A 27,599-nucleotide genomic window follows, 5' to 3' on the forward strand; every position below is an offset into this window, starting at 1 on the left:
AGTTATATTTGAAAAGAAAACATATATATATATATATATATATATATATATATATATATATATAAAAATTACATGTCAGATATTCAGTGTAAGATCTTGAATGACAACTGCAATGTATTTAATTAAACAACCTCTTTGGGGAGTAGATTGATTATGATGCATCATGTACACGTGATCTACTCTCTCTAATGTTTTGTTAAGCAGGCCATCAGACCATTCATTATTCTGAAGACTTTTAAATGCATTTCTAAATGAAGTTCTCCTTGATCAATTCTAATAAAACTTTGGGGCACTTCCCTGTTCTGTACAAGCACTTTTCTACACCATTTACACAGAAGGTCTATGTGTCATAGTGACATTGTGTTAAAATGATCCTTGACTCATCACTCATTTAACAAAGCTCGGATTATCCCTGTCACTTTCTTTCCTTCATTCCTTCCTTCCTTCCTTCCTTCCTTCCTTCCTTCCTCTTTCTCTTTGTCTCTCTCACTCTGCTATGCAGGACTGGGGTGCCACTATCTGAAAGGGACTGCACTGACGTCAATGGCATTCTTCTCATGCTTAGTGCGACACCAGACACCAGCCCGAGCGAGGCCACTGGCTCCGTGGACAGCAGGGCTGCTTCCATATTCTGGACTGGATCACAACAATCCGAATCGTGGACTCTGAATATACTACAGACTCAGTGTTCAGCAATATAACAGTAACTGTAGCATTACTAATCTCTTAGTGTTACACCTGCTTAGAACCCAGATTGAAAGAAGAGTTCATTTTAAAATGACATTTACACAAATGTCCCCTTAAATGAGCATTAATAACTGAGACATGTTTGATGTCTGAGGATTTGTGCTTGCACACAAACTAGGATTTAAGTGACACATGCTTTCATTACCTGCTACAAATATGGTCTAGTGCTCTAGTGAAAAATCTATAGGAGCAAATGTCAGAACCAAACATTTCCTGATTTTCTATGTGATTATTTGTGATTAGAGAATTTTTTTGGTAATTATTGTCTAAACGTTTTTTTTTGTTTGTTTTTTTTTTTTTTTAAAGAATTTTGTCTAGCTGGAGTAATAATGTCACAAATGACTTAAACTAAAACACTTCCTTCTAAATAATCTTTACAAAAAATATATATTTGCTGTACATACTGTATTTCTGCATACTATTATGTGCTTTATTTACTTATTTACTTGCAACTCAACTATCAGCTTTAGTTAATGTTAAAATGAAATGTTTAAGTTAGCTAGTTTACAAGCATAAACCAAAACAGCAACTTATAAGGACTGTTCTGGTAGCTGATATTTAAGGATAAAAGTCTGTTAAAGAAAATAGGCTGACATTGAAAGCCTGTTGTACTTATATAATATTTATGTGTTACAAGTTTCACAATGCTGGCTAATGTAAATGAAGTATTTCTGTGTATTAGCAAGTTCATATTAGCTTAGTTATACAATCTAAATCAACAGGGACTAACTTATTATAACACCTGTAGCATAAAATGTTTAGCACAATATACAGTTAGTATTAACTACATATTAACTCATTTTTATTAGCTGGCTAAAGATTTTGAGTTTCCATTAAAAAACGCCTTATGTTAGCTAGGTTAGCAACTACACCAGGTGTTTGTGAAGTAAAATTAAAAGTTGGTGTTGTATTAGAAGTTTAAAAAAAAATACTGTAGTTACTGTAACCTCTATGAATGATTTATTAAAATAATATAAATTATATTTTTGCACCAATTTGGTGCTTCAGCTAAATCAGCTAATGTCTAAGCTAGCTAGCTAACCAACCTTAACCAAAAAAAGGCAGATTGTAGTTAGTTAACATTCAATAGTGTTGGAGGATTCGGATAATGTCAATGTTAAGTGGACATTTATTGACGAAAAATTAAAAAAAAAATGCTATTTTTGATGCTGCCAATTTCTAAATATCATACATATGACTAAATTTTCTGCAGAGTATTAGCAAGCTGACATATTTTTCTTTTAAAAGAGCCAAGCAGGGACTTTTTTTTGAGGCTGTCATTCTGTAGGCCTGCAGCTGGACATCGCTGGCCTCGAGTCACAGGAGAGTGACACTCCTGACCTACTCATTGTGCTCGTATCATAATGAGCAGAGAACTCTGACATCACATTGGTGCTTGATGCCTGATGCATATTCCTCCACATCACAACCCTCATCTCTACTTTTAAATGTGCTATAAATATCCTGAGGAACATAAGCTAATCAATACAGTGGCAGTTGTGTGATAAATTGAAGAGTCCATCAGACAGCGTAGAGCCGTTTCTTATCACAGCCTTTTGTCTGGCTTCTGGTTTCGGGAGAGATTTTATAGCAGTTATTTTAGGCATGCGTGTGTAACAAATTTTAAAATCAACACTTTTATTGCTTTTAAACTGATCAAATATTGTCAGGTATCAAGAGAAATTCCGGTTTAAGCACTCGCTTGTAAACCTTTGTGACATTTACCCTACTTCAGGCGTATTGATGGCGTGACCCTTTACTTATATAGGAACTGCGCATGTCTCATTTAAAATACAAAAAATGCTTATACGCTTTAGACTATTATCACTGTTTCCCTCCTCAACCATCCTCAAAAAACTACTCCATAATCTTTGATTAAAAATACTAAGAAGTTTGATATTATTTACCCATTTTCGTCTGAAATTCACTATAGTTTTAGTTTGCATTTACTGTCTCTTTACTGTCTACTAGCTTGCTTATTTTGGTTGGCAGTTCAATATCTTAGATTTCATTTAAATTAAGTTTGGCATGTTTTTAATTCAGCTTACACATTTGTGCAGGTAATTCTCTAATTAAGATGTAATCACAGCTAAAATTTTCATTTAAGTAAATAAAAGATTTTATGTCATTATTTTCAATTGCTCCCAGGCACCTGAATTTATTTTGGATACTGACATGTAGCCAGTCATGGATGAAATCTGAAGTGACATGTTATATCCCAGTGCTGTAGATTTAGTCAGTTCTGAATGGTCAGAAATTTTGATTCTTGATCTTCTATAACAGCTAACCAATCACAGGTTTATATAAATGATATTCTCCTGAATACGTTATTGTTTCTATAGCAACAACTTATTCACAAGAAATTAAATAGCAGACAGCAATATATAAATAGCAATTAACAGATTTGTCATTATATGAAAAAACAATCTATAAATCTTCATATTGTTACAATGAATAATGGAATTCTAATATTTTCAATTCTTGTCCCCTTTTAGTTTTCGGCTGCATCTTTCTGAGCATTAATAACCCTCCCTGATACTGTGTCATTAAAGTATTTTTCCAGCAGCAGGACTGAAACGTGCTATTAAAGTTTTTCCAGTGATGAATTAAGAAAGTTCAGGCAGTGGGACTGAGAGAGGAATCGTGTGAAACGCTACAGCAGCTGTATACTGTATGAGGCTTTGTGATGAGGAGGGCATGATGTGATAAACTTTGAGCAGCTCTACTGAGAACCCGGTGCTCTCACTTCAGATTTTTTTCAGACTCAAATTTCAGACTACACATCTGGCCAGGAAACCATGCATGCTATTCATCATGGTGACAGATTTGGACCAGAAACTATTGTTTCTTGCAAATTTCTTACACACACACACACACACACACACACACACACACACACACACACACACACACACACACACACACACACACACACAGAAAAGAAAATGAATGAAGATACCCCACCTGTGTATGTAGTCTTTGTGATGGGGGGAGGGTTACACATCGGCGATCTCCTGATAGAAAGAATTAATATATGTAAGATGGCACACAAAAAACATTACATCACTGAACTTTATATCCCACAGAACAAAGCAACTCCAAGCTGCTCGTTTGCCTTGGACACCTTGAACATATCAGTTCAGTTGGAAAAGGAGCTATAACACACTAGATCCAGGTTCCTGAAGCTTTGTTTATCTTTTCTTGAGTTATGTGCTAACAAAGAGTAACAGGCTCCAAAGCTGCAACTTTAGTATAAATAGTTCTCCTTCCAGTTCAAGTGGAATATGATTATATTTATTCTGCTATTAAAAAAGCACTAGGTCTGGTTATTTCAGGATTAGGGTGTGTTTAATAAATAAATCAGTCAATTCATTTGCTTACTTGTTGGAGGCTCGTTCTTGTTGTACATTCGTCAGTGCTGAAAAATTATTCCGTACAGTTCTCAAGCTAGCCAGGACCTAAAGGATGACATGACAAAACATGATTCAACATACATGCATACTGTAAAACCAAAAGATAAAATCTTTCTAATAACAAATTTAACTGTTTACTCAACTTTTGAATAATGTTTAAATGATCAGTAAAGTTCAGAAGTAAACTTCTGAGCTGAATTCAGTCTACAAGCAAAAAATAGAAAGGAGGAAAACCCCTAAAACCTTAAATGGAGTGGTTCTTTACAGTAGTGGAAACCCATGGCATTGGCTTACCTGTGCAAAAGGGGTAACAATCATGTCATCTCCATGTCTACAGGGTAGAAATGAACAAGTTTTACTGAGTATAGTGAACAATCAGCAAACATTCATATTTATCAGTAATCACTATGGATCATCCACTGTTTAGCTTCTCAGATTTTTGCAGCCAGGGATATACATTATTTATAACCTTTAAACCACTCTTCAGATAATCGGCTCATTATTTACATGTTGTTTATTCCTGAGCCTTCCACATTATATTTATTATAGACTAAGTGATCAAGGCTTTTATTAAACCCATTCAAGTTATATATCTCTAAATAACTTTGATATCTCGATAGTTTGAGAACCACTGATGTATCAACGACTGCTGTTCTTTAGTGCTTCTGCTCACATGTCACTGGCAATGGAGGAGTTTCTCGACATGGACTTTGGTGAGAGGTCATAGTCACTGTCGGAGCGGTACAGGAACGACTCCCTCCGCTGGCTATGCACAAAGTTGGCCTGCAGGATGAGACCCGAGCCTGGGCTGGCCATCGGGTCCAATGGGCTGCGTCCTGACGACGTTCCATTATCCACATCAAAACTGTGAAAAAAAAAAACAAGAGTTAACACTCTGAACAAAAATAGATACCTTTAATTTTTAGGTAGGATACAGTCAGGATAGAATTTAAACCCAAACGAGCGACAATATTTTATATTTCGTCAAAAAAAAGTAAAGAATATAAGTTTTAATACAATGCTGCTGAATTCTAAGAATCTGCTTTAACAAAAGTTGTTTGTGATTCGGACTGCAAGGCTAATCAAGTTTATATTAATTCGCTTGTTTTGATATGTTAGTGTTTCCATAGCAATAATGTAAACAGAGACTTGTATAGTGGACACTCCACATGATCCAAATTATTCAAACTAAATTATTATCTTAAATGTAAAGTCTTTCGGTAAAGAGATTTATTCAACATTCTTGAAAGGAGTCTCCAGTATCAGCTCTCAGAGGTAAAACTTCTTTTATGACTAAAAATCTTTTCTTTTATAATCTTTAAAAGAGGCACATGAAGGAGTGACTACTGTACGTAGAGCCTTAAGTGCTCTTGCATGGAGATCAGGTGTTAAGGAGAACTAAGTGTTAACAAGAACTAAAGCAGAATGAAATGTAAGAGTAACAGCATGTCCTGTCATGTTTTAGTCCTTACATAAGTTTCTAGGGGAAAGAAATCATGTGTGTCATGTGGAAATAAAATTCCTCTTAGCTCATAATTAATGTTCTAAATAAACCCAGAGGGATTTTATAGGATTGAGGTCTGATGCCATCGCAGGCCTGTATGTCATCCAGGATTGTGGGAGTGTTGTTGCTGTGTTTTGATATGAAGCACAAAAAGGCAAACTCAGCCTGGCGAATATCCGGTGACCCTGTTTAACGCCAAGTTCCATTCATCCAGGTGTCCTTTACCATTACACAACACACAATGGACACAATAACAATTGGTGGATGCAACTGATATTTTGTTTGGTGAGCTTATAGAACAGATGCTTTTAAATAATAAGGCAACAGATGAATGAAACAAAAAGCCTATGATAGATGTACAGTATGATGATAAATAATGCCACAAAGCAAGCCAGTCCTGTTTTAACCAGCAGCCAGTCAGCAAAACAATATCCTGCATCACATTTCACTAGTCATACAAAACAGCTTATCCTGGAAACTAGAGGTAAGAGAGTCAAAGAGGACAACAGATTCCTTATTAATTCACTTATATTTTAAGCTTTAGTATTTATAACCACTCAACAGCAGTGGGGCTAAGGAGCTTATTTTTAATCAGGATTTAGACATCTGAAGAAACAGAGGTTGTATACTGTTCATATAAAATGCTAAAGTAATATCAAACCGTTAAAACATTTGTTGTTACTGAATTTTTTGTATGATCGTGATGGATACTCAGGACAGCGCAGACCTGTTCTACACTATCTGAAGTTTCTTCCCGTTGATAAATTAGGACACAAGTGATGTCTATGTATGGTAAACAGACATGGCATTCAAATCAGATAAATTATTAAGAGCATAATTAATTATTTTAGTAATATTTGGATTACTTAAGTTATTAAACAAATAAATATTGTTTTGGATTTGTTACAATAATTTAAAAAATGCAGTTACTCAAATGCAGTCACTTTTTAAGTTCAACAAACACAACATTAAAAACATGTCACATGCTAGAGACTGGGGAACAATAACACTTATGACATTTTCAACTATAATTAACAAGGTTATTAATGCTTTGTAAAAGCTGCCATTTAATCACACACTGCAGGAGATGTCAGCCGTGTGAAGTATACTGTTTTTTAATAGTTGTGCTTATCTTCTAAAGACGCACTTCCTTGCAACTGATGTGCATCTCCTTGGTGATGGGCCGTACGGTAGCTACCTGGGATGACCCAGACCGCCCAGAGAGCATTACTACAATCCCACAGCTCCTGGGATTCCCTCTGGCTTGACGTAGAGTGTGACATGGCATTACGTCTCTCCGTCCCTCGCTTACCTCACTCTCAGACCTCAGGCCTGTAGTCAGCGTGATTACACAGAGGGGTGCAGCTCATGGCACTATTGGCTAATACCGACTAATCCACTCTGCCTGATGTGTTAAGACATGGCTAAACAATGCACACAGGTGCTGAGAAAACAAAATGTGACCATGTGCAGGGAGCCTCCGTGGACGTCACTACTACGGGGATGACGGCAGGCTTAATCAGTGTTATGTCTAAGCTTAGTGAAAGGTTTTGCCAAAACATTTAAGCGTTTTAAACTCCTCTTCTATGAGCCATACGGCAGTCTTATAGTCTTACACAACCACATGCTTCTGCATGTGTTACGCCTGAGCTCGCCTACTACTATGGCGAAGAGAAGTTACATTACCACACCTTTCCTGAAGCTGGACTTAGCATATAATTTGGTATCACTCCATGCTAGAATCAGATGTAGGCAAGGAATAATTTAAAGAAAGACTACAACAGTTTGTTTTGTGGCCTTTTTTAAATAATTTTTAAATATATTAAAAAGTTTTCATACAAACAACATTACTTTTTGGGAGTGTGAAGTATGGATGAAGTTTACAGAACGCTAACCTTATTAGCTTCCCTTAGCTTGGGATGTGCAATTTGGCCATTTTTTTACACCTTAAATTTCAACTGAGAAATTTAGCTATCAATTTAAACAGATAAAAATGTAAAAAACAAAAACAAAAAAAACAACAACTATTTTACATGTTTTACACGTAAAATATGTAAAAACCAAATAAACCGAAAATCAAAAAAGAGACTGGATTGTCGTTAGTCTCACAGCTCCAGTTCAACAATAGTGAAGCAATCTGAGACAGATAGATTTTTGATAACACACACTTCTATTCAAAAAACAAAAGAGACTCTGAGAGAGAGAATAAGTGCAACTGTTTATAGATTGCACATGTAACTGATAACAGGAAATAACTTGTTTTGCATATAGAACATTATATGTAGCTATAAATAGACAAAAACGTATGATTCATCGTTCTTTAATAAATAAAAAGTGTAATCCTTCACACATTGCTGTGATACTTGCTGCTCATACTGTTATTAGCACATACTCAGCTCTGGGGTTGTAGTGCAGTAAACCAAGCAGCTGTTGGTTATTTTACAAAAACAGCATCACCTGTAATCTGTTTAAATCGAAACCTTGAACCAGCATCGGTCCAAAATGTTCATACTTTCACTAACACAGTTTCTCAGAACTGTCTCAGACTGAACCTAGCATGATCTCAGAGAAGATGCAACTTTTTCTCAAAAAGCAGCACAATGACCTTTAAAAGGAAACACTGAAACTTTGACATAGAGCAGAATACACAAGAGGAGAAAGTAACACGCTGTTCCTTCTCTCTATCTCTGTCTCCTTTTCCTTCTGTCTGTTTTATGTGCACTTCATCATTGGCAAGTGAGTATGAAGTGATGACCTCCCTCTGTTCCTCAAACAAGGATTAGTGCATGCTTCAGTCTGCGTTATGTTACAGATTCACGCATATAAACAAACCGACTGGCTTAAAACATGGCACTGTTTGTTCTTTCAGTGTCTTCAGCTTGAGAGCTCTGTACCCTGATAGGACGTGAAATGTCTTCTCTATTTGATTACAGTGCAGCCTGACCCTGACCTCATGCTTAACCGCCTAACACACCTGGAGTATTAACAGCAAAAATCTACTTTTTATATGGCTGGAATGGCCCTCATACAGGATAAGGACATTCAAAATTATTATAAATAATACACTATACTATATGTAATGAAAGTAAAATAATGGTAGATTATAGGAGATGAATAATTTTAACACAGAAAGCCTCTATTCAAAATATTATGCACTTTATTTAAATATGTGCAATAAATAGCAGCTATTTACAGACAAACTGAGTATACATTCAGCATCTTTATGCACACTGAGAGAGCCGACCGTTTTACAACCAACCGAAGCTGAAAGACCGGCGTTCTCAGCACTGACCAATCACAGTGCTCTATTCTTTACTACTACACTGGGTTCTGCTTTAAACCTGCATTCTGAGCTATATTTACAGACCATAAAACTCTAGTATCAAATGCAAACGGCTTGAATTTTACTATGATCTTAATAAGTGCAAAAGTTTACATACCCTCAGGGGGAAAAAAAACAAAAGTTGAAGTTTGTATTTCCTTTTTTGAAAGTGATAAAACTATTCTCTAATCATTTGACCCCAAAATCTCTCATTTCATCTAGAAATATCTCAGTTCTTTTAGTTGTAATAATTATTCCACATTATATGTGACTGACATATCTGTTAGAAATCTGATAGAAGTCAAATATATTATCTTTAGTTCCAACTCTATAATTTTTAATGAAATAAAAAAAATAATAAAAAAAAACATTTTTATGTTGACTTTATATTCTGAATTGGTTTCTTGTTCCAGGATCCGTCTATAATTTGTTGTAATTCTTTTTCGATTAAAAAGATAAATAGATGTGCTTTCATCCATAAACCATGGGGTGAAAACCTTTAGACTGTACTGACATACAGATTTCTGTTGCACTCTGTTCTACTCTATTCTTTTCTTTTTGACAATCACTATGAAAAATCTGGCTTTCTTCCAACGACAAATATGAAACGAAGCAGTTATCGACATATAGAGATTTTTTCCAGGTATATGTTAGCTGCTGGAAATCACCATTTCCCTCATTAACATCACAGATGCATGAAAATAAAAAATATTAAAGAATAAAATCAGCCTATACATGGAAAGGAATTCAGTGTGCTTTACTGTAGCTCAGTGATTCTGGCAGCAAGGTCACAAACAATTCATGGTATTAAATCAACTTTTTTCATACGTCATCAAAACTCAACATGGTATTAAGATAATATCACGACATCTGAATGTTTTTCTGCTAACATTTTAGCACAACATTCATAATCTGATTCTGTTTTACATAACAAATCTCTTATTTGTCTGATATAAATCTCAGGGCAATTTTCCTAAGAGCTGAGCAGCTTAATGTCTTACAGGAGGGAATGGGCTGGTCACATCCTGGCAGGAAAAAGCCAATCAGCATCAAAGATTAAATGAGCCAATGGTTCAACTCTTTCATTAGCAGCTAATTATTTACACACACACACACTTTTTTTTTAAAACAATTTTTGTGCAAGGCATTAATCAGCTTTGTAGTCATGTACAGCACTTCAGAATAAGTAAATATATCTAGATACAACATGTTTTGTTGTCCATGCTCTAGCACACAGCTAGACTCCACACCTTTATCTTTATTGTAGTAATAAAACCTGGGACTGATAGCTGTCCTGTGTTCAGCTCAACTCTGAGCATTTTACTCCTACTGTTACCCAAACTGCTGATTAGAAGCAGGACACAAGTGTGTAAATCCAGTGGTTTCTTTATGTAGGGAAAAATTAATAAACGTTGTTAAAACAGACAATGAATAAGTCTTGACATACTGACCAATGAGGGGATAAATAGACAAACTAATCATCATTTAAACACTGGAAAGGAAATTAACCAATGGCAAGTCACAAACAGAGGCATAAGGAGCACGAGGAGCTGTGAACTTAGGAGATTTGTGACATAAAATAACCTGGCTTTAATTTTTGTATTAAAAAAAACTCTGGTTGCTTTTTGAAAATGTTTACTATTCCTATAATAATCTAATATGACATATTACTAGGGGGGGAAAAAACGTTAAAAGATAACGGTAAGATATACTAGACTCCTATTGAGAAAACATTTATTTCGATAGTTGATATAATCGTGTTCAGTATACTTTTTCTTTTTCTTTGTTCCATATTATATAATAAAGCATTTGACAGCAATAAAGCCCTGATTTTGGCTTAAAGGCACATTCTTGTGTTTAAATGTATTTGCATTAGATGCTACATAAAAACCTGCTTGACTAAGCAAAAACATCTGGCAACCACAGAGGTGTTAATTACATGAAGATGATTTACATAACATGATTAGGAAGCTCAGTAGATATTAAGTGGGTAGGCAAACCAGCTCTGAATACGCAGAAGGTTTTGGCATAACCTTTTGGTCTTCGCTCACAGACTTTGTATAAACGGAAAGAAACAAGAAACAAGAAAAAGTCCAAGTTTGGCATTTAATTAGCTACATTTTTTATGTAGGTATATAGTTTCTGACTCACAAAGTCTGTGTATTATATTCACTGGAAGCAACAATAGAAGGTCTGATAAAACTTCTCAAAACCATACTAAACTTCACCATTGTAACTTAATCGACAGCTTGTGTAATGTACTAATCTAAACTCTATTCACTCATAATTTGGTTGTTAAAACGTCAGGTATCACCGTCAGGCATGAATGCGACTTACGCTGACAGTAAAGAATGTACAAAGCAGAAATCCGAAACTTTACTGCAGCATTTTTCCAAAGTAGTTCAGGGAGTCACCCGCTCCCTCATATTATTCTGACCTTAACACGTGCTTGAAAAACACACACACACACACACACACACACACACACACACACACACACACACACACACACACACACACACACACACACACACACACACACAGCTAATGCATCCTACCCAAACTTTACATAGTTGAAAGACTTTGTTAATAGTGATGACATGCTGCATTCCAGACACAGTGTGCCTTATTCCACACGTCCCGTCCTCAGTCGTAAACACATCCATGCAGACATAACAACCATCCATCGACTAATAGCTAATACAAACACACACTTGTGTGTCCATAACAAAAACAGCATAACAACAATGCTTTTCCATAGCAGCACAATAGCTTTAAATGGCTGTTATCATGAGCCTAAGTGAATAACAATTCATTCAGTCACAAGCGTAATCACAAAAGATAAACTCCGCTATGCCAACATGCAGTCCCTCTGAGTCTATAATAAGCACAAGAAGATAAGGAACAAGATGGGGCAGGAGAAAAAAGGCCGAGCTATCTGCCCTCCAGCATGTAAACAGCACTCGGTAGTCTCAGTGTGCTAACACAGAAACATCTCTCACCCGGGAGTGATGTTGAAAACACAGCATAGCCAATGTCTCTAGCCACAACGCACAAAAAACATCAGGAGCAGTCGAGCACTTAACTGCAATTAACCGCGTGGCATAGAGTTAATTAACTGGAGAACAAATTGACAGATAATTCCACAGTTTGCCTATAAAACCAGCAAATATGACACTCGACACTCAGTAAGCAGCCAAAAAGCGCTGTGTGTGAGTGTGTGTGAGAGTGTGATGGTGAGATCAAGCATGTGAGAGCGACACGGGCTCAACAATGCCAGGAATGTCAGGAGAAATACCAGGGAAAAGGTGCATATTTAAGGATTGGAAACGAAAACGGAGGAAGAATGGACTTACATGAGGAAATTTAGACAGCTGGTTAAAAGAAAAGAGAAGATAAGAGAAGGGCACAAGGCAGCATGCTGAGACAACAGATTGGGAAATAATAAAAAAGCACCAAGTAAAAAGTTTACCCTTCTGTGCATTTCAGTGAGCTGGTGGAGCGTGAGCGCGGCTTCATAACAATGCTCATGGTGGCTGAACGTCTCCACGCCGCTCGCACTGACTCTAACGCAAACACAGCGTGGTTCTCTTCATGTGTTTCCAACTCTCTGCACTCCCACACGCTTCTCTTTTGACACACACACACCTACACATGCATACACACACACACACACACACACACACTCCTATTGACCACCCCTTCCTCATTGAAGTACTGTACAATGCTTTCTCTCCGCCCAGTGTTACTACAGTGTATGAGGACCTGTCCAATCTGCTTTCTCCCCCCTCCAACTCTCTCTTTCACCTCAGGTCTCTCTCTCTCTTTCCCCCGCCCTTCCTTCTGTCTGTTGTTCTCCCACACTTCCTTCTGTCTGTCTCTCTCCTGCTCTTCCTTCTCTCTCTTTTTCCCACCCTTATGTCTGTCTGTCTACTGTATATCCTGCTCTTCCTTCTGTCTGTCTCTCTCCCACCCTTCCTTCTGTCTGTCTTTCTCCTGCGCTTCCTTCTGTCTTTCTCTCTCCCACCTTCTTTCTGTCTGTCTTTCTCCCACCCTTCCTTCTGTCGGTCTCTCTCCCACCTTCCTTCTGTTTATTTCTCTTCTACTTTCCTTCTGTCTGTCTCTTCCTCTCTTCCTTCTGTCTGTCTCTTTCTCATCTCAGAACTTTCTCCCACTCTTCCACCCTTCCTTCTGTCTTTCTGCCTGTCTCCTGCTCTTCCTTCTGTCTATCTCTCTCCCACCCTTCCTTCTGTCTGTCTCTCTCCTACTCTTCCTTATTTCTGTCTCTCTTCCTCTTTTCCTTCTGTCTCTCTGTCTTGCCCTTTTTTTCCCTTTTGTCTGTCTCTTTCCCACCTCTGGTCTCTCTCTTTTACTCCTGTTTTGCCTTCTCTAGCAATTGGGCTCCCAGAGGACTTCAGTGTAGACTGGTGTTCTGTAGTTGCAGTAAAGCACTGTAGTAACACGAGCAGGTCACGTGTGCAGCAGGACCCCTGAGCTCCTCTCAGGTGACAGAAACACAAGAAAACCTGGTGTAAGAGCTTACAGGGCTGCAGCTAAACCCTGTTTATAAATGCAGCTCAAAGTCTTATTTTTGCAATATTTGATTTTAGCAGTGTGACTTAAATATATATTAAAAAACTAAACGCTTTAAATCAGTATTTATCAAAACATATTTGTTTGGGAATCTCTGGACATTTCAGTCAATCCAGATTTAATTTTTTTATAGATATATATTTTTTCCTATTTTAGCTGGTATTTAGCAAACTTTAGCTCAGAACCAAACAAATCAAATGCGATCACTAGTAACTTGTGCGCTATTGAGTATGTAGTAAAACTCTTGGTGGTGTGCAAATAATCAGCAACTTGGTGATTTGATGTGAAAGAGGACTTAATCCTTCCACCCTGAACTTGATTCTTTTCTAATAACACGGATTCCTTTATCTTTTACACCACAACCTGTCAATGTCGTCATTCATTTATTTATTAAAATGCATTTTTATACATTTTTAGCAATATTTACTGTTGGGGAACAGCATTCAAACAAGTCACACTTATATTAGAACAGATAGAAACAGTTGTTCCCTCATCGACTTCCCCTTTTCTTTCTCTCATGAAGTTAATGAGGCCAAAAAATGCAGATCTCACGTTACTGTAAAAACACAAAACCCTCAGTGAAAAGCTGTTTAAACTGACACTGTGGACTCCTTCCATAAATGCCAAATAAACATCTCCATAAACAACTTCATATATAAATGCTATGATAAGATTATTGTTTTTGTTGACTGATATTAGAAGCATGTCAGCAGCAGCAACTTGAAGTTAACTATAACGATAGAAAATTTAAGTGTAACAGCAAAACATCTGTAATTGACAACTTTAACTGTAAGAGTAGCAACTTTAACTGTAACATATATGTTTTTTGGTTAAAATATATATTAGGCATGTGGTATTTGCTGACATTTGAGTCGTTTTAGGCTACAACTATGTTCCTGCTAATAACAGACAAAAACACAAAGAGGGTCAATAATAAAAAAATAAATAAAAGCTCTCTCTCATCTCACTCATTTTCTACCGCTTATCCGAACTTCTCGGGTCACGGGGAGCCTGCGCCTATCTCAGGCGTCATCGGGCATCGAGGCAGGATACACCCTGGACGGAGTGCCAAACCATCACAGGGCACACACACACACACACACTCTCATTCACTCACACACACACACATACACACTACGGACAATTTTCCAGAGATGCCAATCAACCTACCATGCATGTCTTTGGACCGGGGGAGGAAACCGGAGTACCCGGAGGAAACCCCCGAGGCACGGCTGATAATACGAATTAAGCAAAAAGTATGAAACGTGAATACTTAAGGTTAAAAAGCTTAAAATATAACCATACAGAAAGACCACAGAGAAAAAAAAGTAGTAATTTGTGTGTGTGTGTATGTGTGTGTGTCCCTGTGTGTGTGTGTTTTGTCTGGACTACAATTTCTTTGCTGAGGAAACAGAAGAATGTAAGCGGAAGAGGAAAGAAGCACTCCAGGTGAGTGTAAAAAAAAGTATTTGTAATTGAGGAAACTCTACAGATCTAAATCCATCTCCCATGTCAGCAATGTGACACTAGAATCAACAGACCTCACTCCAAAAATCAGCACAAACACAAATCTTTCAGTACAATAGGTGAGACCTAAAGCAAGGCTATGTTCTACAGTTTAATGTCATTTTTCTCACTGCCACGCAGAGACATAAAAGCGTTGTGAGCTTTAAATCTGTTCACCCTCGCGCGACCTTGTTACATACTTCAGCATCTCCTCCACCTGTCACCCCGACTAAGCCTCAGGAACCAGTAAGAGTCTTTCATGGTGACGCAGAGCCATTAGAAAAACTCTCATCTGTCAGCAACCTGCGTCAGTCAGCTGCTGACAAGCATGTGGTGGTGTTTACTGTGCTGTTTGACGCACAAAACACCGAGTCTGGTGAAATAAACGGCGGGTGAAAGAGACAGCTGAAACAAAATGTCTCTCTAACATCTGCGCTATAAGATTAATAGAAATTACAGCTTACGTAACTGGCTTCGGATCTGTCCATCAGGATGGAGCTACAGCATTAAAACAGTTGTCCTTCACCTCATCCATATAAACCATGCCAGAACATGTAACCGCCTAATAATTTTCTAAGTATTGACAAAAATCAAATAAATAAACAAATACACATACAAAAAAATAACCAGGGAAGATAAAAAAGATAAAAGATAAAGTATGAGTAAAAAAGATAAAAGATAAAGTATGAGTAAGATCAAATTCACCAGTCGCACCTTCTTTAATTACTTTAAATCATTGGTCCAGACATTTTTAGTAAGCACTTTATTCTGGTCAGGATCACGGTGGTCATTATTTGAGCCTATACCAGTTCAGATTAAACAAGTCTGGACTCACACTCGTGTGTCGAACAGCTCTAAATGCAGAGTGACCTAAAGTTTAACACATAATCCCCATCTTAGAAAGAGAGCAATACAAAAATCTTACATTTAAGACTTCCTGTCTCAGTTGTTATATGACCCAGATTTATAGCTAGACGGTGATAATGTCACTCTGATCAGCAAGCTACTTCTCACAACCGACTACAATATTACATCATGTTAACAACCCCAAAAAACATTTCATGTGTAGTTACTAAAGGTTAGAAAAACAGATCCTATTTTAACCAATTACTTCATTTTATTGTACAAAAACCTCAAGCTACAGAAGAAGCATACATGCCATAGACACTTAATCCTAAAAATAAGGCTGCTACTGTAGAACTGTTGTGTGCAGCTAAACCTACACTCTTGTAAGGCTGAAGTGAAAACCTACAGCCATACTGCTCCTGTTCATATAAAACTGGACACCACTCTACTTTATTAAATGCTGTATTGGACCCATAAAACTCCCACACTGCCAATAGCAATCTGAAAAACACTGAATTTAACAAACCAGGCTGTAAGAATTCAAGGATCTGACAACAACCGTGTCACAATGCCCTCTTGTGTCTAAAAAAAGAAATAGCTTCACAACAATAAAACGTTGACATTAAAAGTTAAACAGTAAAAACAGAAACAAGAACAAAAAAAAAAGGCTTTAGGGAACTGCCCTAAGGTCTGATGAAGAATCCTACACAAGGTTATTCTTTTACAGACAATTGCAAATATGAGCTTTTAATTAATTATTGTACATTCAAATTCTCTATGCAAATCTCACGACAAAGAATTCAACCCTGAATCCTGTTTGATAAACAAACACACAAACATCTATAGTGCAGCATGTAAACAGGTGATGTAGGCGTGCGTACCTGTGAGATTTAAAGTAGCGTTTCCTCTTCTTGCTTTTAGGAGAGCTCATATTTAGAGCTAGTGGCCATCAGGCTAGCAGAGACAGACTGGCTGAGCTGCTCTACCTGAACACCTACCTAACTCCATGTTTGTGTGACAGATCCATGCACGTCACTATCCCCTGACCTCTCGCTATAATCCAATCAAATCCCAGTGTCCTTATTTGGTCTAGCGTAGACTAAGAACAGGCTGGGCTTTCCCATCTCAAATCTTAGACGCAGCAAACACAAATTAAAAACAGCAGCAGGAAAAGTTCACTCACTTTCACTGACTCTAATGTCTCCGTGTACACACATCATTGACTGGTTGCTAAAAGGTAAAAAAGTTTAAAAATACATCAGATCAAACAAAACCGTATACTGTAGAATCCCTCTGAGGGCAGAATATTGACTATATGAACACAAGTCTCTATTGAAAATCCTGTACAATATACAGATTTTATTTGTGTCTGGGGAAAAATGAGCTATAGACTAATACAAAGCAATGCAATTAACATTATGATAGAAAGCACGATTGTATAATTGTGTAACATAATTAAAGGTAGAGATATTGATAAGATCCAGAGTGACTCAGACCAGAATAAAGTACTTACTAAATATTAATAAATAAGATTCATGTTAAAAACTATAGGTGGGTGACATGACATTAGAAGACATTTCTATAATCAGAATCAGAATCAGAATCAGGTATATTGGCCAAGTGTGTTGAAACACACAAGGAATTTAATTTCAGCTGTTTGTGACTCTCAAAAGTACAGACATAAATACTATAAAAGTACTAGAGAGAGTCATGCCGAGGCTGCCATCTTTGGCGCCATCTTTGATGATATGTATCATAATAACTAACAGCAAAAATATAAATGCATAAAAACATGTGAAACACTGAGTGATCTATTTAACATCTTTGAAAAAGCTACTGAAAAAATCCATTATGATTTTTTAGGATTTTTTATGATTAGGAACGAGTGAATATTTTTCATTTTTTTACTAATACAAATCATGAGGAAGAATATCTAGAAATGATTAGAAATTAATGAATTACTAGAAATAGTTGAAGCCTAATAGTGTATGCAAAGATAGATATAAAACAGTATATTATTTTGCATATTATACAAATATTTGTTTGTATTTAGATTGCTTTCATGTCAGTCCTTTCACAGACACACCCCCAGCAAAGTGATGTCATCCCAGTCTTTGCTAATGCGATCTGTAATCCGCATGCTAACTCTATTAACTAGATTTATTTTCGAGATGAACTCTTACCTAAAGCACCTTTAGATAAGATTTTAAATATTGTTAAATCATTTTACATATTCAGTACAAACTTATTAAATGAAATCAGCCACTTTAAACTTGGTTCTAAATGATATTGAAATAAATATATAAATTAGATATTTGTAATAGAATTTAATGAGGATATAATGTGACATAATGTATCCCAACATAAATTTTATACAGTGACAGGACAAAAAAAAAAAAAAAAAAAACCCACGTGCTAGCTTGGTGCTAACAATCCTTGCTATTGTCTGCTAGCTTGCATGTTGTTAATGCTAATCGCTTATTGTCCACTGCTGTTGCAGTGTTTAATGAATGTTTAAAGTTCACTACAGTAGAACAGAACCAGTAACCATTCAGACCTGTGACTCTAAAAGTGCAGTTAAAGTAACCTTTACGAGCTTTTCATACTCTGACATGACAGAGTCAACTCTGAACTAGCTGCCGCTGTTTTTCCCCACTTCACTCACTGAACATGATGTGGTGGGAAATACTTTAACACCATTACAACAACTGAACAATACAATGTCCAGTGTAAGACCGGTCTGAAAGTCTAAAGCCCAGAACACTGCAACAGAACCAAAAACTGACTGTTTCTCTGACTGTAAACACTGCTACTAGCGGTTCACATCATCTAGAGCCCGGCACCATTCAAATGACTTGCTGCCTGATCTAATGTTCCATGTGGATTAGAAAATGAAACAGGAGCCCGAGCTGAAAAAGTGAAAGAGAGACGGTTCAATCACTTGTTCCTTAGCAGGACTTTAGCGTAAAGGTTAGACAGAGACCTGCTTGATCAGAACAGAGTGTTCACCTCTGGAAATTATCTGTTGAACCTGTGCGAGCTTGAAACAAGCCATTAACCTGGGATTAGTGCAGGTACAGTACATGGAGTACAGCACTCATGTGACCCTTAAGAAAGGAAGAAAACTAATGCCACTCTCTCCAGCAGAATGCAGGTATGTTCCTCTTTGGGATTTGACTCATGTTTTTTCCCTTTCTTAAAGAAAAGACTCTCTTTAACTCACTTAATGGCAGTTAAAGAGAGCCATGACTCATTTCCAGCATTTCATTTTCCTAGTTAATATATTTTTCCACCTAGGACTGGTTCTCTTGCATAATCAAATAAATGCATCTCCTCATCGCCCCAAAATGGCATTACAGTATGTCTTTGACTTTCATGTAGTGAACCTATTCTACAACAAAACGGGATTCACGTCTTCAAGTTACTACCTAGTGAATGAAAACTTTCTTTTTATTCTCTGATTTTTGGGCACAATTTGAGTCACATTTTGGTAATTGTGAAAATCATTATAAAAATAAATCAGTACTCTACTAGGTAACTGCACCCACAAACATATTTGACTGATAGACGATTATGTAACTGTAGTCTGCCTAATAAATAAATTCACACACTGCATCCTGTACTACATCATACTATGAGAAATAATACAGTATATACTGGTTTTTAAAATCGTGTGGTTGTGGTGCATCAGAACACAGATTATTATCATACAGGCTTTTAAATAAATAAAATAGTCTATCATGGGATTGGCATCTATCCAGGGTTTTATTTCTGCCTCATGCTCAGTATTCCTGGGAAAGGCACTGAATCTACTGTAACCCTGGCCAGGATAAAGCAGTTAGTGAAGATGAATCAATGGAAACATTGTCACTTCTGTATTTACTAGAGAACCATGTAACATTTGGAAAACACAAGCACAACACATTTATTAAAGTGAGAAAACATTTCTGAGAACAAGTGTTAGATAGAGAAAATCACATTCAGTTGATAAACAAAAACTAGAACAACTAAAAAATATAATTTTTTAAAAATATTTTTAAGTATATGTATTATGGTTCATATATATATATATATATACATTGTTTTATAAACATCACATGGTGTAAACATTGGAGTCTTCACCTGTGTGCCACAACCTTCTGATCAGTGGTCCGATGCCTCCTTAACCACTAAGATACTATTGAGTATTCCTACCTTTTCCAGGAAAGGCTCTGGATTCCCTGTGACCCTGGCCAGAATAAAGTGGTTACTAATACTGTGTATACTGTTGCAGCATGCAGCAAGTGGGCCGGTTTGAACACTCTGTAATTCCTGGCATGGTCAGAATGGTGACTGGGGTTCTCTCTCTCCAGGTCTAGTCAGTACAGCAGGCAAACTAGCAACCAGAACTCTTAAAATGGCTCAGAATGAATAATGAGGCATAACTGTGTCAGATCAGGAATTATCATCAAGTCTACAAAGTCACTGAATAACCAACAGAAGCTGAGCTGTGTGAAGAAGTAAAAAATCCACACTGACTGACACAGTCTTTTTCCTTTATCCTGTAGTAAAGCCTACACTCTGCCCCTGCATCACTTACAGTGATATCTCACCTGCCTTACCTCTGACATTTAAAAAAAAGCCCTCTCACATCACCTACGGTGTTAGCTCATGCCAGCATCGACCTCAAAATGACTCGTTCACATTCATGTGGAGTCCTAAATGAAATGCATTATACTGGTTATTGTGTTACTGAGGAGGATTTTAAATAACCATGAACATATGGTATACTGCCCCGGGCTGCATAATAAAAACACAGCTACAGTTAAATAAGCTTAAAGTCACACTCTTGCATCAAGGATGTGTCACGTTAAGTCCTTAATACTTTTAGTGATAAAGCACAAAAATAATTTAAGATTTTTTTTTCACAAAAAAAAACAAAAAAACCCCAAAAAACAAAAACATGCAAATGCATATCAGTATTAATAATCCAACACACCAAAAACTGCATGTTCTAATCACTTGAGGAAAGCAACACCTAATGACATCCTGGACAATACATTACAAAGAACAGATGGTGTACATTAGTAATGTATAGGCTTATCTTCATGCTGCATACATGTTCAGCTCGTATCTGTGTGACAGCACAATACACACTGGCTTTCCTCGTGGGCTAATAGCCGCCTGCTTCCTATTATTGATTACAGCAGAAACAAGAGCTATACTGGATATTAGTGATGAGAAAAATTTCCATCGTTTGCTCCTGTATGATTCCACGAGTAATGTGCGGTCATAATTACGCACCTACTCGGTCGTCTGTCAAAACTCAAACAAATAATAAGGCTGCCAGATTCAAATTAATCCACTGAAAATCAGCACTGACAATGTGTGTATTTTAATAACAGTAGCACTGGATACATGTCTGATAGCTGCACTGTTGCCCAGCATTCAGTTGGCCATTGCCAGAGCACACACACACACACAGACCCACCCACACACACACATACACATATACACGTTACATCTTTCAGTGTGCACCTCTGATATTGACCCATGCCTTTTTTTCCATGCAAACAACAGGAGAGCTTTTGAGACAGCACTATTTCAACACTACAATGGCACCAAACTCCTGACCCACATTCATAACTCCTTTATAACAAGATCCAATATTAGCAGAGCAAAAGTGATTATTACCACTGATGAGATGCTATTCAGCTCCTCTCGGGTAGCAGAGGCAGAGATAAGCTGGTGTTGAGCGTGAGGCAGGGCTAAAAAAAGGGCTCCTGGAAATCAATACCACCACAACCACTTTATTTAAACTGGGACCTGAGAACGATTATTGACAATTCCGTGGTATGTGAGGAAAACTGATATCGCTTCTGGTTCGATTCACATTCTGTTTAAAATAATGTGCCATCTGTAGCAGATCAAAGTGGGTCTTAAATCAACGGACCAGAAAGCCAAACTTCCAGCTGAGAGGTCCAATAAATCCACCTTGTGAAGAAAACACCAGAACGTCACACCAGGCAAAGCTTGCACAGAAACAAGACAAGAATACTGGACATTTGGAAAAAAGATCCAAAAGTCCACATTAAGCTCTAAATAATGCAAATGAGCCCACAGATATATAAAACATGCTACTAAAAAACCCAGAGTAAAGCAGTGAGCTGTAATATAGCGCTGAAGCCACTCAGTGCCACTCTACTTTGTACAAGTCATCTTTACCATCTTCTTCGGCCCTTGATGTCAATGGGCTTGTTAATGGCATATGGAGAGCCATTGATGCAGGCGCTGCGGTAGCGGGCAACCCTCTCCAGGGAACAGAGCTCCGAGCTCACCGGCAGACTCATCGCTGGCTGACGAGAGCACTGGGAGTGATGAACAACCAGACGGATACAGACGCACAGGCGACAAAGGCTCTGTCTCTTTCAGTCAGATCGGAGGTGAGAGAAAGTGCAGGAGGAAATGCAGGCGGGTAGAGGGAGGGGATATGTGTGTGAGAGAGAGAAAGGAAGAGAGAGAGAGAGAAAGTGAAAGAGAGAGAGAGAGAGAGAGAGAGAGAGAGAGAGAGAGAGAGAGAGAGAGAGAGAGAAAGAGAGAGTAGCATCAAGAGAATGTATATTGCCAAGTTTTGGAGCAGTAACAACAATTAGGGACTTAATGAAGAGATGGGAGCCGGCTGAAGGGTGTGTGTGACCCTGCATGTGCATCTAGGTGTCTGTGCAGCTCTACTCCTTTTTCTTAGAACTCGACTCAATTTACAGCCATTTGTTAAAGGCTTTTATTTCCCAAGTCCCCGAGCCTAATAAGAGAGGCGAGAGTGACGTACAAGGAGAACATTATCAATCCAGCAAGCCGATCCTGCTGCCACTTCATTTCTGCTTAGAGTCAATTTAGCGTGCAAAAAAAGCAGTCCAGTTCCCCTTTTGCCATCGAAAACATTGAATTATACATTGTGGATCATGATGGATTGTGTAGCTGTACATGAATTCATTGGGTCATAACAAGGATGCACCAGAAGAAGGTTTTAATCTGGGTTGGGAAAAGCTCGTAAACATTACAGTGTGTCTTATGCCTTCTATAGTTTTTTTGTGTGTGCATTGTCTGGACACCTGCATGTTCAGAGCCTAAGGCGGGACTTCAATTGATGCTCTTTTGCCTTCAGAATGCACCAGAGCCAGCGTGTATGATAATTGGAATTTTTATGAACTCTAAGACGTGACCATGGCTCACCTCAGAACTGTAGATACTTGGCTGGTTTGGGTTCCTGTTTCAGAACCAGCATGTTTAGGATGTATATGAAAATTCGAATGCAAGAATGGAGGGTGGAGCTGAGGGAAGTGAGCGGTAAAGATCACACACCTGTGCCAAATTATAATTTGGACTCTCTGTTGCATTGAGCTGCAGCAGGGTTTAAAGAGGGTGAGACCAGAGTCAAAGTAGAGAGAGAGGGAGAGAGAGAGAGAGAGAGAGAGAGAGAGAGAGAGAGAGAGAGAGAGAGAGAGAGAGAGAGAGAGAGAGAGAAAACAGAGCTGTGTATCCGAATGTGTGTGTTTGTTTGTTTGTTGAAAATAGAGCAGTACAGAATAAAAGCGCACTTACAGTATTTATTGCAGTTATTCCAAGAATACCTCCTGTTTCCACTTTTTCAAATCTTCAGATTGAGTTACAGGATTTATATAGAACATCACACCAGAGAAGTTTCATACCATTACCGCATAAATGCAATAATCATTAAAAAAACAAAACAAAGCTCCCTTTCACATACCGTAAAGAGCTAAAAACACAAATGCTGACAACTGTAGCTTAGTTTGTTTTGTCCCTGATAAATAAGAAGTAAAGTAAAAACATTTTATAGCTACATTAAAGCCAGTTGTAACAATATAAGTATAATTCTAAAGCTGAAAATTTGAGCAAACTGAGAAACTTTGAGTAAACTCTGAGAAACTTTGAGTAAACTCTGAGAAACTTTGAGTAAACTCTGAGAAACTTTGAGTAAACTCTGAGAAACTTTGAGTAAACTCTGAGAAACTTTGAGTAAACTGAGTAAACTCTGAGAAATTTGAGTAAACAGTAAACTCTGAGAAAATCTGAGTAAACAGAAAATTTGAGAACACTGAGAAAATGTGAGCACACTGAGAAACTTTAAGCACACTGGGAAGCTTTACTCTGAGTATACTCTGAGAAACTGAGCCAACTCTGGTAAACTTGAGTAAACTGAGTAAACCCTATAAACTTTGAGCACACTGAGAAATTTTGAGGACACCGATAAACTTTGAGCACACTGAGAAAGTTTAGAGTAAACTCTGAGAAAGTTTGAGTAAACTCTGAGAAGGTTTGAGTAAACTGAGTAAACTCTGAGAAACTTTGAGCAAACTCTGAAAAACCTTAAGTAAACTCTGAGAAAATTTAAGTAAACTATCAGAAACTTTGAGCACACTGAGAAGCTTTGAGTAAACTCTGAGAAACTTTGGGCACACTGAGAAACTTTGACCACACTGAGGAAATTTGAGTAAACTGAGAAACTTTGAGTAAACTCTGAGAAACTTTGAGTAAAGTGAGTAAACTTTGAGTAAACTTAGTAAACTCTGAGAAACTCTGAATAAAGTTTCAGAAACGTTAACCTCCTACGACCTGGTGTCCACAAACAGTACGTGGACATTACTGCATCTAAAATGCAAGGCCAAACCAAAGCTCAGGTCTTAGGAGGTTAAGTAAACTCTGAGAAAATGTGAGTACACTGAGAACATTTGAGTAAACAGAAAATTTGAGGAAACTTTGAGTAGACTTTGAGTAAACTTTGAAATTCAAGCTGAACTTGACAGATTGTACTGTAGTGACATATTTTGTAGTGACTTGTTTTTGTTCAAGTATCAAATCAGAACCCTCATATTATTCCTTCAGATCTTGTTAACCAATCCAAGTTTTCTAAATGTATTATACAACACCTAATACATGTGTGTGAATGTGAATGGAACTTCTGGTGTACTTAATCATTTTTTGTTGCTTTCTGTATACGCTGAACAAGTTATTAACATACTCACTATATCTGACAAGATATTAGCCCAAATACTGCTCAATATGAAGCCAATTAAAAATAAAGGTCATGTTTCCAGCTCTGCCTTTAAAACATCCACCCTAAAAGTTTGATTAAATCTGAACAAATTACAGAGAGAGAGAGAGAGAGAGAGAGAGAGAGAGAGAGAGAGAGAGAGAGAGAGAGAGAGAGAGAGAGAGAGAGAGAATATGAGTATTCATATTTCAAGTAGATTGAGATACATGTCACAGGGTTTAGACACGCAGTCAGCAGCTTTGATACAGTATCTGTGAAGCCACATTACATGAAAATCCTAAAGTTGTATCCAAAGCAGCTGAATCCAGTCAAAGCAGGTGAATGTAATACTGTATGAGAATAAAGCTCATACCGTCACACGCATGCCTCCTGGATTTTGTGTATTTGTCTTGTAGTCTTTTGTATTGTCTGCTTGCACTGTATTTTTTCCCCAGCAATGTTGCACTAGGTTGCACACATTGCACCTTTTGTGGCTAGACCTTAGTTCTGTGTTGTATTATGTAGCTTTATGTCATGTACTCTGTCAGCTATATTTGGTTGAAAGTACAATAAAAGCTTCTAGACTTTTCTTGTCTTGTCTTGTCTTGACTTGACTTGGAAAGGAGCAGATGCACTTCTCTTCAATACCACAAGAGAGCAGTAGAGCAGTAGTAAAGTGACAGACCTGCAACTCCATTTCCAGACCATCATCTACACCAGATTTGACAGCAGTGACAGTGATCAACACAGTGATGAGCAGAAATCTCAAAAAAGAAATACAAAAAAAACCAAAAAACAAACAGATAGTTTTTGCTTCTTAAATGCAAACGGTTTATTGCAATCTTTAATGTCATCCATGGTGGGAGGTAGCTTTCTAGAGGAGACTTTTTAATGGGAGTGCCATCATGCTCAGTGCCTCAGGCTTAGAGAACCTTAATTACCTCTGTAGGGGGTCAGTCTGAGGTAGTCTGGATCATACTTTATGTCAGTTCACATTTCAAACTATCTTTGAATTCAGTGTAAAAGGGGTTACAGGATGCACCTTTTCTTTAAATCCATTTAAAATCTATTTTACTGTATATCAAATCATGTAGTTTATAGATACAATTGACAAAACATTGCAAACACCTGAATTATATAATAAATAGTGGTCTAAGAAATTTAAGAGATGTTACTGAGACTGGGTTCGATGTTTGACTGCTGTTTGATTGGCCGAAAACATTCATTCATTTTCTACCGCTTATCCGATCTTCTCGGGTCATGGGGAGCCTGTGCCTATCTCAGGCGTCATCGGGCATCAAGGCAGGATACACCCTGGACGGAGTGCCAACCCATCACAGGGCACACACACACTCTCATTCACTCACACAATCACACACTACGGGCAATTTTCCAGAGATGCTAATCAACCTATCATGCATGTCTTTGGACTGGGGGAGCAAACCGGAGTACCCGGAGGAAACCCCCGAGGCACGGGGAGAACATGCAAACTCCACATCACTGTAAGAAGCAACCAGTAAACTTGATTGTATTTTATATAGCAGTGAAGACCTGCAACTCCATTTCCAGACCATCATCTACACCAGATTTGACAGCAGTACAGCATAACATAGCAGTTGAATTGAGATTATAGTGCTGTCATTGATGGCTTGGACAATTCTTGGGTTTTTTTAAATTTTGTGCAATGTATGTTTGTTATTGTTCTGTGCTTTCATGTGTGTTTTCCCTGCTCGATACTTAGTCCGTTCCCCACCTCTGCACACCAGTTCCCCATGTTTCATTAATCACCTCCCCTATTTACACCTGTTGTGTTGTACATGTGAGTCCTTCATGTTGTTGCCATGTTACCTGGTTTCTATATCTTGGTTTGTATTATGTTGCCTAGTTTTTCCCCGGTCTTGTTATTTTTACTTAAGTCCCATGTCTTACTGATTCCCGGGCTGTCCTTGCATTTGGGTCTGATTTTGTTCCAATGCAGGTGCCCACTTTCTGATAAGTGCAATAAATAGATTTGTTTTACTACTACTACTACTACTACTACTACTACTACTACTACTACTAATAATAATCATAACACCGATATACTGTATAGTGATGGTAGAATAGGCAGAATTCTAATCAGGTCATGTTGTATTCAAAGCACTTTTCACTTTTGGGGGGTGTCAGATTTTTAAAATGCAATAATTGGTTGTAGAGCTGTTTTATCATTTTCAGAAATATATACAGTAGTAAAATGTCAAAACTTCGCTATGGGGAAGAAAAAGATGGAAAGGTTTCCCCATTCAGCATGGATGCAAATTAGGAGCCAAAAGGGTTTATTTTCGGGTTCAAGTGTTAGGCTAATGATGTATGCTGATACGAGCCAACGTAAAAACATGCTCATTTTCCTTTCGTGCAATAATCATCAAGTTTTAATTCACATATCGATAAGGGTTTCATTAGTATTACATACAAACAACATCCAGGATGTCCAGGAGATTATTGTACAGTAATTGAATACATCAAACCTAATCCATCTGGTTCCTCTTTATTCCACCTTAGGGGTCACTGTAATATAATGCTACAACTAGAGATCAATTAAATGCTTACAGGAAACAATATCCCATAAATAATGTTTTTATTAAATGTCTGCTTAGC

The 27,599-nt window shown here is 37.5% G+C and overlaps 1 protein-coding gene across 8 annotated transcripts in view; it reads right to left on the reverse strand.

Moving 5' to 3' along the window:
- The window catches only part of pde4d (phosphodiesterase 4D, cAMP-specific), a 153,683-nt gene that overhangs the window by 17,698 nt on the left and 108,386 nt on the right, over positions 1-27,599 (reverse strand). For 6 of the 8 annotated variants that reach the window (XM_047822964.1, XM_047822965.1, XM_047822966.1 and 3 more), the window contains 4 exons: positions 4,834-5,025; positions 4,455-4,491; positions 4,129-4,205; positions 3,712-3,761 (listed from right to left, as the gene is read on the reverse strand). In XM_047822964.1, coding sequence (XP_047678920.1) covers positions 3,712-3,761; positions 4,129-4,205; positions 4,455-4,491; positions 4,834-5,025 — 356 coding nt within the window. Of the gene's footprint in view, positions 1-3,711; positions 3,762-4,128; positions 4,206-4,454; positions 4,492-4,833; positions 5,026-12,458; positions 12,759-16,812; positions 17,131-27,599 lie in introns of those variants that run through there. The other 2 variants (XM_047822970.1, XM_047822969.1) reach the window with 2 other exon arrangements.

Source organism: Tachysurus fulvidraco, chromosome 14, assembly GCF_022655615.1.
Source record: "Tachysurus fulvidraco isolate hzauxx_2018 chromosome 14, HZAU_PFXX_2.0, whole genome shotgun sequence".
In the NCBI taxonomy this organism is placed as follows: domain Eukaryota; kingdom Metazoa; phylum Chordata; class Actinopteri; order Siluriformes; family Bagridae; genus Tachysurus; species Tachysurus fulvidraco.